This window comes from Salarias fasciatus, chromosome 8, assembly GCF_902148845.1.
Source record: "Salarias fasciatus chromosome 8, fSalaFa1.1, whole genome shotgun sequence".
NCBI lineage: Eukaryota > Metazoa > Chordata > Actinopteri > Blenniiformes > Blenniidae > Salarias > Salarias fasciatus.
In genome coordinates this window covers 7,578,529-7,588,952 of record NC_043752.1, presented here as the reverse complement: position 1 = coordinate 7,588,952, position 10,424 = coordinate 7,578,529, and the positions used below count along the sequence as shown (strand labels likewise).

Sequence of the window (10,424 nt, the reverse complement as noted above, 5' to 3'; positions counted from 1 at the left end):
CTTCAGTATCCATCCTTGCCTTCTATTGGTCCTTCAAACAGATTAAAGTCTCAAAAAGCCTCTTCTTCACTTCCTGCTACCATGTCGACTTGTCATTGGACTCCAGCTTCCTCATCAAAAGAGAATTTTTAAAATCTTTAAACATCCTTCCCTTGTACTGACCCTTTCAACAGATCATCTATTCGTAGTAAGTCCCAGAAAGTGTCTTTTTTTTGACTGTTTGTAATTTGAAGCCAGCCTCCTGGTCTTTTCCATTGCTACTTCTCATGGAATGCACTGCATCAGGAGCAGTGGGCCACATAGACACTTGAATCCTGACCTCATATCAGCTTGTCCAAGACTTCAGATCCTTGTCCTTAATAATCAATGAGCAAAGGAAGGCAAAACCATCTTGTTATGAATTGACTGGGTGCTTTGTGACTGCTTTAAATAGAGCAGACAGTTCTTCTTGGATAAAAAAACTGCGATCCATGAAACAGCTTCCTGCTGCAGGGTGATTACCATGAACACAGCACAAGGACACGTTCAGTGGTCAAACGTTTAATGTGAGAGCTGAAGCATGAATCAAACAATCAGAACACAAAAAAGTCATGAAAACCCATGAGCCAAAGATTTGAAAACCACATGAAATAATCAATTGTTTCAAACCGACAGCAGTGAGTGGGGTTGCCTTCTTTCCATCTGTAGTGTTCATTCATTGTGCAATTTGGTTTGCAGCTCGAGAGATAACAGCAATACCACTGAACACCTGTTGGGGCAGTGTTGTGCAGTTTACTGCTGGTCAGGGCGACTCAGCACTGGTCCTTGTGGCCTGCAGTTCTGCACGTTTTGTGTTTCTCCCAGTTGCAGCTCATGGCCTGTGGATCATGTGTGAACTTGGAAAAACACACAGTTGTCAGATTTCTTAGAAGAAAGACTATCAAAAAGTGGGCCTGGTAAAGGCACATCTGCCATTTTCTGGTCTGAGCATCTGGACGAAGAGACTATTAAAAAGAAGAAAGAAATAATTGGTTGAATCGTTGATCTTTTATGTTATATTGGCCTCAACATCCATAAAAACACCAATGAGACCAAACGTGGTCACATTGGTCTGACCTCCAGTGGTGTCACTACTGAACTGAGGCTTCTTTTAACTTTAACTTCTGCACCTTTTTCCACAGCAGCCTGTTTTTCTGATTCTATCCATGAGGTCGAGTTTAGATTCTGACATAAAAATCACTCTTTTGGCTCACAAGTGTTGGAATGTTCGCTTCTACGGTTGAAAAATAAGTATCTGCCCAAGTAATCCGTGGATCAGAAAAAAGTTGTTCAACTATTTCATCTTTCTCTGTGTTGTGGGCGCAGCCAGAAAATTCATGAACTTTTGGATTTGGATTGAAACTTTCAGGAAACGACACTTTACAATATGGATCTAATGTCGTGGTGCACATTCCTAAACACAAATGAACACGCAGACTGAATTCAAGAACATTGCGTACATACTCCTTGTATTTCTTAATAAGGACATTGATGTCTTGCTGGTAGATCCTCGCTGCTTGAATGGCTCTGGATCCATCTGCCCCCTGCAGTCGATCCTCATGGATCAACATCTGGGTGTGGAAAGCAGCTCCGTTCACCCACTGCTTTAGAGACCGAGTGTTCATGTGTCCGTCCACCAGCATGGAATTCTTTGCAAGTAAAGATAAAAACACAGTTTGACAGCATTAATACATATGTGCAAAGACTGAAAAGTTGGAATCATCTTTCCATCCATCCATCCATTTTCTACCGCTTATCCGGGGCCGGGTCGCGGGGGCAGCAGTCTCAGCAGGGATGCCCAGACTTCCCTGTCCCCAGACACTTCCTCCAGCTCCTCTGGGAGGATCCCGAGGCGTTCCCAGGCCAGCCGAGAGACATAGTCTCTCCAGTGTGTCCTTGGTCTTCCCCGGGGTCTCCTCCCAGTGGGACATGCCCGGAACACCTCCCTAGGGAGGCGTCCAGGAGGCATCCTAAACAGATGTCCGAGCCACCTCAGCTGGTTCCTCTCGATGTGGAGGAGTAGCGGCTCTACTCCGAGCTCCTCCCTGGTGACTGAGCTCCTCACCCTATCTCGAAGGGAGCGCCCAGCCACCCTACGGAGGAAGCTCATTTCGGCCGCTTGTATCCGGGATCTTGTCCTTTCAGTCATGACCCAAAGCTCATGACCATAGGTGAGGGTGGGAACGTAGATTGACCAGTAAATCGAGAGCTTCACCTTTCGGCTCAGCTCCTTCTTCACCACGACGGACCGATACAACGACCGCATCACTGCAGCCGCTGCACCGATCCGCCTGTCAATCTCACGCTCCATCCGTCCCCCACTCGTGAACAAGACCCCAAGATACTTGAACTCCTCCACTTGGGCTAGGGTCTCTCCACCAACCTGGAGGGGGCAAGCCACCTTCCTCCGGTCGAGGACCATGGCCTCGGATTTGGAGGTGCTAATCCTCATCCCTGCCGCTTCACACTCGGCTGCGAACCGCCCCAGTGCATGCTGTAGGTCCGGGTTCGATGAAGCCAACAGGACAACATCATCTGCAAAAAGCAGAGATGAAATCCTGTGGTTCCCGAACCGGAACCCCTCCGGCCCCTGGCTGCACCTAGAAATTCTGTCCATGAAGATTATGAACAGAACCGGTGACAAAGGGCAGCCCTGCCGGAGTCCAACATGCACCGGGAACAGGTCCGACTTACTGCCGGCAATGCGGACCAGACTCCTACTCCGGTCATCTTTCAAATCCAGATTAAAGACCCCGACTGGTTTGCACCTTGAGCCGTGTGAGCTGGACACTGAGATCAGACTGTATTTGCTGGGTTGACTCTAACTGAAGCTGCTGGTTCCTCAAGTTGATCTGCAGACGTCTTAGATACTCCTCCATCAGGTCTCGGACCTTCACAGACAACAATAAGAGAATTGAAAATTACAGAATGTAATTCAACAAGTTGGTTTGAAATCCTGAACATGAATCATGTAGCTAAGACATATGTGACCATAGTAAAACAATCCTGAAGTCTCTGGATGTGAAACAGAGTTTTATATGAATATTTAAAACTTTTACTGCAGTGTTGGTGTCTTCGGAGCCACTGAAAGTGCAACTTTTTGAAAACCCTCCAACTCCATGAAAATGGATGAAAACACAACCTTTTAAAACCACTGCCACTGTAAATGCACCCCTCAGCGGTATTAAATAGTTCTTCAAATTCAGGAGTAGATTGACAATAACAATGGCGTCCTTCAGAGTGTCACGACATCCCGCCCATATTCTCCTGGGACTTAGTTTTATCAAGTGATCCATAGAAATTCAAATTGGTAAGGTTTATGGTGTATTATTCTCTGTGCGTGTGTGTGGATTCACTACAGGAAGAACCAACAGTTTCAACGAGAGGCCTGGAATATTAACTACATTGTTAGGGTCTCTGCCATTTCTGTGTCAGTGGATTTCTTGAAAACGCCACATATTCAAAACATAGTTGTGTAAATGTGAATAAGAGTTGTGAAACATCAAACTATATTTTGTGATTGATTGAGAGCTGTGGATAAGCAGCTGCTCACTCAGTCGTATTTCAACCTTGACGAGAGATGATGAGGAATTGTAGTGTATTTATGATTTTAATCAGGTTTCATTCTCAAATCAAACATTTGCTTGCTGCATGATCAGCAGAGTACAACATTTACTCTAAGTTACTGTTTGTTTCTGAAATTTGCTTATTTCGGTATTCACTGGTGGTTACTTAAAGGTGTTGCAGGCAGGATTTTGCTAGTCAATGCTAATTTTTCTGTGTTTTCTTTAGATTAAATGTTAGAGTACCCATGGATAATCCTTTACGAGTGTAGCATAATTGCACTACCACGAGGGCGCAGCGTTTCCATCTGTCTCTGTTCTGAGCTGAAAAGGAATCTCGACAGCTCCAGGTATCTTTGACCAATCAGAAGAGCCCCTGAGGCTCTAACTGTGATTGGTCGAGGGGCGTTCGTCACACGTTCTTGTGGGAGGGGCTTAACTTGCATAAGGTCGTGATGTCAGAGAAAACAGGACAGGATTGGCTGTGCTGGGTTTCAAATCCTGCCGACAGCACCTTCAAGTTTTAGGGGCTGAACTTTGAACTGGGTCTCAGCTTTGTTCATGCTGACATGAGATTGGGGCAATGAAGAAATCCCACATGAATGGTTAACCACAAATTAATCAATCAGCTTGTTCTGTTTATTCAAGTAAAGTTTTAACCTTTCCAACTTAACTGCTGGTCAATTATAATGCTATGTTGTGTGACAAGCTCAAAATATGGGTTTATTACTGCGAAGACTTGAAAGTTCTCACCTCTCTGGCTTTCTCCTGGGCAAACACCCTCTCTATCATCTCAGCTGTTCCCAGGGTCTTTTTATTCATGGACTTTCCAACTATCTCCAAGATCAGGGAAATGACGAGGGCCCCCACTCCCACAGCATGAGGCACCGCTGCAAAGCCACTCAATGCTCGACCCAGTCTTTCCACAGGACTTCCAATATCTGTCGGTGTCACTTCATACAAAACCTGGTCTCTGTAAGCAGTCAGCTCTGCAGTCGAGTTGAGTCCAGAGAATCTCTGCAGGGAACTGAGAGGAGATGTCAGTTTGTTAGATATTTTCATCATAATTACTTTCATATGAACATTAATTATGCAGCTTTGACATGTCTTTGTGCAAATTGTGGTCAAAATGTGTCAAAATAATTAACTAAATATTTTGTTAAACCGAAAGTCGACAGATTTTTTTTCTGGATTTGTTTTTGCTAACTTGCCAACCTGTCAATCGCAAAACCCTCCCAGTGGTCTGGAGACAGCAGTGCATTGACATATCTGGGGTAGTTGAGTGGCGGCCTTTGATATGATGAGTCTTGCCCCATGTTGATCTCTCCTTTTTCTTCTTGTCGTCGTAGAGGAAACTAGAACCAAAGAATTGTCTCTTTAAACAAATTCTTATGTGCTGCTGATCAAATAAGATAGAAGACCTTCATTCAACTTGTTGCACAGAAAAAACATAAATTCCCTGTACAGATTAAGAACCAGCAATGTATCATGTAACACAAGCTCCCAGTGTCGCTCCATTCCATTTCATGTTATCTCTGATCTGTTATCAGAAGTATCTTGGAACTCCTTTTTGACAAACTACCTGTCAATGTCAAGGTAGCTGGATTGTATTGAGAAAGTATTTTCACACAAAATCACGAGAATAAATCTTCAACATGAATGACTTGGTTATTGAGCAAGAACTGGAAAAGGTTAAATTAACTCTTGGTGACTCCCAGTGTAAAGATCTTCACTTGTTCTTGGCTGATTTTTTTTTAATTGAACATCAATAAATACATATAATTGTAATGATAACATCAATTAAAAGTATATTAACTGATCAAAACTATCAAATGAGACTGAAAACAGATAACTGCTTACCTCAACCGCCTCCAAAGATGAGTAGTTCTGGTTAATTTCTTCTGTCTGAGACGATCCAGTAAATTGTGTGTATTTATTAGTGGAAAGTTTGAACAGTGTGGGTTAAAGTTCACATTGCACCAATGAAGAGATCTGTTGACATAGCCAAAAGATTAGAGGAAAGGCATCAAAAGGTGAGAACTTTGAAAGTCCAAACAGGACTTTCCGAAATCTGTTGTAACTACTCTGTTTACTCTGCATGTTTTTTTTTTCACTCTTAATTTAAAAGTTCTCTCAGTGATCTGTCACCAGATGCAGACTTTTCTTTCCTCTCCTGCCGACTTGCTGTACAATGAAGTCATGATCGCTGTGTTCAGATAAAAGAACAGATAAATGTTCTTTTTACTTTCCAATGAGGCCTTTTGAATTTTCCCCCCTCCTTTAGAAATTACAGGATATTTTCTGCATGTTTTATTGAAAGAAAATATGGCCGGGGGGTGGGGTTAGGGGCACATTGACGATGGATAGGAAGCATAGCAGCATGACCATAACCAGTCTGCGGGGGGGTTGGATACTCTAGTAGATGTTAGTCTGTGGAGGAAGATGAACGAGGAAGAGTAGACTAGAGCTGCACTCACATCGAGGAGGAGGATGGATAAAAATCCAGATTCAGCTACAATCAAGAGGTTGCCGTTGATTTCACGAGGGCTGTGTCTGTGCTGTGATGAAGGACACCAGAATGAAACTGTTTGGAGAGATTGTTGCTGGACATGACATGAGGCAGTTCACTTGAGTTGCTCAAAGACATAGAAAAGTGCAGATTAGAAAGGGGACGAGGTTAAATGAAGCTGTTGAGGTCAGAGCTGAGATATTCAAAATCTGAGTTCCAGCAACAGATTCTGGAGATGGATGACGGCATTTATCAGAGGTGAGAAGGAGGAGCAGTTTTGATTTGGATTTCCGAGTAAGATCTGACATGTCCGCCACAGAGGAGAGGTGTTGACTGCTGACTTCTTCAGCAAATCAATGAAATTCCTTTCTCAGTTTGCTTGACATGGATTTGACCGATTCACAGTTTGAAAAATAATCTCTTCATTATTTTATTTTGTGAAGATGAGTGTTCAAAATGTTTTTGATCTTTGTTTTCCGTTTTTCCTCACAAGAAAGTCGAAGTTTTCACTTCTGTCATGCAATATCTTGAGAGATTCAGAGGAATGTGCTTTTATTAGATGTTTATATATTTCTTTAAACAAAATACATGCATTTTCTCATAGTCCTGGTGCCCCGGTGTCCTTGTTTTATTTCTTTGTGGTTCTCTTCAAATGACCTCTAAATGTAAAAACAAGAACTCTGAGACTGGAGAAAAGTGTGTGTCAATATTTTTAGCATCAAGTGTTCATTCACTGATTATCACTGATGTTATTTGTGTTTCGACAGAAATTTGGCCATCGGCATTGGAATCCAGAACTTCCCAGAAGGCTTGGCGGTTAGCCTGCCGCTCCGGGGTTCGGGAGTATCGACATGGACAGCTTTCTGGTAGGAGAAGACGTCCCGCCTGTTGTTTAAAGAGGTCGAGGGGTTGTGCCATGACCGCCAGTGTTTCCCCCTCAGGTACGGGCAGCTGAGCGGCATGGTTGAACCTGCTGCCGGGCTGCTGGGCGCCCTCGCTGTCGTGTTGACAGAACCTCTGCTGCCCTACGCTTTGGCGTTCGCTGCCGGGGCGATGGTCTACGTGGTGGTGGACGACATTATTCCAGAAGCTCAAGTCAGGTGAGAGAGAAGCGAGTGGATGGTTTCAAGTGAAAATGCATCAGAGGTTTCCTTCACGTCTTCCTCCTGCTCTGTTGCTCCTTCTCTCCAGTGGAAACGGGAAGCTGGCCTCCTGGACCTCCATCCTGGGCTTCGTGGTGATGATGTCTCTGGACGTAGGGCTCGGCTGACTCCACCGTGACATTCGTCCAACCCTCGGTGGCCGTGATCACATCACAATGATGCTGACCTCCGTTTTTTATAAAAGGACCAAATGAAGTTTTTCACTTCAGTCAGAATCGTTGCCACTTGAAGCTGACGGCCGGAAATGTAGAAGTGTTTTTTAAAACAAGTTGAAAATGCAGTCGTCCTTGAACATCTCTCTTTATTACAATTAATATGTGCAGTGGAAGAGCAGTGGACACTTTTCTTTATTTTAAAATCATATCTTGAAGGAATAATTCAAATGTCAACACTGGTGAATGTTTCTTCTTGAAGTCTTTGTCAAAAACATCATTCAAAAGGTGAATGAGTGTGTTTCAGTTTGCTTTTTTCCAGTTTTCTCAAGGTGGTGATACTTAAAGTTTAATGCTCTGATTGATGTTTACTGGTTCTCCAAATGAATGACTTGATGTTGCCTTTTGAAAACAGTGAAGCACAATGTGATTCATGCAGTACAAAACATGAAAACTTGACTTTTTGAAGCTACAGATTTTGGAATTCATATAATTTTAACACTATTCCCAATAATTGTTTGTGAACTGTTTGTTTTCTATAACAAACTAAGAAGAAGACGTTTCTGCATTCAAGTTTCCTGTTGATGTTAAAATCTGTTAAATTAACAGAAGAACATTTGAGGAATTTATATAATTCAACAACCTATTTTCACCTGAAGACAAGACAGTGTATGAAAAATTGGCAATTCAAAGGAAATAAACATTACTCCTGTATCAATAAAGCCAATTCAGCCCAGCCAATGTTTTTTTGAAATTTCACCTGTTCTCTCCATTTCAGTCAAATCGAAGCTTCAGTATCCATCCTTGCCTTCTATTGGTCCTTCAAACAGATTAAAGTCTCAAAAAGCCTCTTCTTCACTTCCTGCTACCATGTGTACTTGTCATTGGACTCCAGCTTCCTCATCAAAAGAGATTTTTTAAAATCTGTAAACATCCTTCCCTTTTACTGGCCCTTTCAACAGATCACCTGTTCGTAGTAAGTCCCAGGAAGTGTCTTTTTTTGACTATTTGTAATTTCACGCCAGCCTCCTGGTCTATTCCATTGCTACTTCTCATAGAATGCACTGCATCAGGAGCAGTGGGATACATAAACAATTGAATCCAAACCTGATATCTGCTTGTCCAAGACTCCAGATCACTTTCTTTAATAATCATTGAGGAAAATTAGGCAAAACCACCTCGTTATAAATTGACTGGGTGCTTTGTGACTGCTTTAAACAGAGCAGACAGTTCTTCTTGGATAAAAAAAAACTACGATCCATGGAACACCTTCCTGCTGCAGGGTGATTACCATGAACACAGCACAAGGACACGTTCAGTGGTCAAACGTTTAATGTGAGGGCTGAAGCATGAATCAAACAATCAGAACACATAAAAGTCATGAAAACCCATGAGCCAAAGATTTGAAAACCACATGAAATAATCAATTATTTCAAACCGATACAGCAGTGAGTGGGGTTGCCTTCTTTCCATCTGTAGTGTTCATTCATTGTGCAATTGGTATACAGCTCGAGAGATAACAGCAATACCACTGAACACCTGTTGGGGCAGTGTTGTGCAGTTTACTGCTGGTCAGGGCGACTCAGCACTGGTCCTTGAGGCCTGCAGTTCTGCACGTTTTGTGTTTCTCCCTGTTCCAGGTCATGACCTGTGGATCATGTGTGAACTTGGAAAAACACAGTTGTCAGATTTCTTAGAAGAAAGACAATCAAAAGGTGAGCCTAGTAAAGGCACATCTGCCATTATCTGGTCTGAGCATCTGGACAAAGAGACTATAAAAAAGAAATAATTGGTTGAATCGTTGATCTTTTGTGTTACATTGGCCTCAACATCCATAAAAACACCAATGAGACCAAACGTGGTCACATTGGTCTGACCTCCAGTGGTGTTACTACTGAACTGACGCTTCTTTTAACTTTAACTTCTGCACCTTTTTCCACAGCAGCCTGTTTTTCTGATTCTATCCATGAGGTCGAGTTTAGATTCTGACATAAAAATCACTCTTTTGGCTCACAAGTGTTGGAATGTTCGCTTCTACGGTTGAAAAATAAGTATCTGCCCAAGTAATCCGTGGATCAGAAAAAAGTTGTTCAACTATTTCATCTTTCTCTGTGTTGTGGGCGCATCCAGCAAATTCATGAACTTTTGGAATTGGATTGAAACTTTCAGGAAACGACACTTTACAATATGGATCTACTGTCGTGGTGCACATTTCAAAACACAAATAAGGGTGTAGACTGAATTCAAGAACATTGCGTACATACTCCTTGTATTTCTTAACAAGGACATTGATGTCTTGCTGGTAGATCCTCGCTGCTTGAATGGCTCTGGATCCATCTGCCCCCTGCAGTCGATCCTCGTGGATCAATATCTGGGTGTGGAAAGCAGCTCCGTTCACCCACTGCTTTAGAGACCGAGTGTTCATGTGTCCGTCCACCAGCATGGAATTCTTTGCAAGTAAAGATAAAAACACAGTTTGACAGTATTAATACATATGTGCAAAGACTGAAAGGTTGGAATCATCTTTCAAATACAGATTAAAGAACCTGACTGGTTTGCACCTTGAGCCGTGTGAGCTGGACACTGAGATCAGACTGTATTTGCTGGGTTGACAGTAACTGAAGCTGCTGGTTCCTCAAGTTGATCTGCAGACGTCTTAGATACTCCTCCATCAGGTCTCGGACCTTCACATGCGACAATAAGAAAATTGAAAATTACAGAATGTAATTCACCAAGTTGATTTGAAATCCTGAACATGAATCATGTAGCTAAGACAGACAGTTTGTGACCATCGTAGAACAATCCTGAAGTCTCTGGATGTGAAACAGAGTTTTATATGAATATTTAAAACTTTTACTGCACTTTTGGTGTCTTCGGAGCCACTGAAAGTGCAGTGAGGAATTGTAGTGTATTTATGATTTTAATCAGGTTTCATTCTCAAATCAAACATTTGCTTGCTGCTTGATCAACAGAGTAAACATTTACTCTAAGTTACTGTTTGTTCCTGAAATTTGCTTTT

General features: G+C 42.5%; 1 protein-coding gene across 1 annotated transcript; it reads left to right on the top strand.

The window, feature by feature from the left end:
- Positions 1-6,262: 6,262 nt before the first annotated feature.
- Positions 6,263-7,592, top strand: LOC115393737 (zinc transporter ZIP11-like). The gene is made up of 4 exons (XM_030098846.1): positions 6,263-6,348; positions 6,858-6,956; positions 7,032-7,190; positions 7,282-7,592. The coding sequence occupies exons 1-4, from the start codon at positions 6,263-6,265 to the stop codon at positions 7,358-7,360; spliced, it is 423 nt and encodes a 140-aa protein (XP_029954706.1). The 3' UTR covers positions 7,361-7,592.
- The last annotated feature ends 2,832 nt before the right edge of the window (positions 7,593-10,424 follow it).

What these genes read in the sequence shown, in the direction of transcription:
- LOC115393737 (XM_030098846.1), top strand. Translation starts at nt 6,263, where the DNA reads ATGAAGCTGTTGAGGTCAGAGCTGAGATATTCAAAATCTGAGTTCCAG. An exon ending in GATGACGGCATTTATCAGAG is followed by an intron (nt 6,349 to 6,857) that starts GTGAGAAGGAGG and finishes GTGTTTCGACAG; the next exon opens with AAATTTGGCCATCGGCATTG. An exon ending in ATTCCAGAAGCTCAAGTCAG is followed by an intron (nt 7,191 to 7,281) that starts GTGAGAGAGAAG and finishes CCTTCTCTCCAG; the next exon opens with TGGAAACGGGAAGCTGGCCT.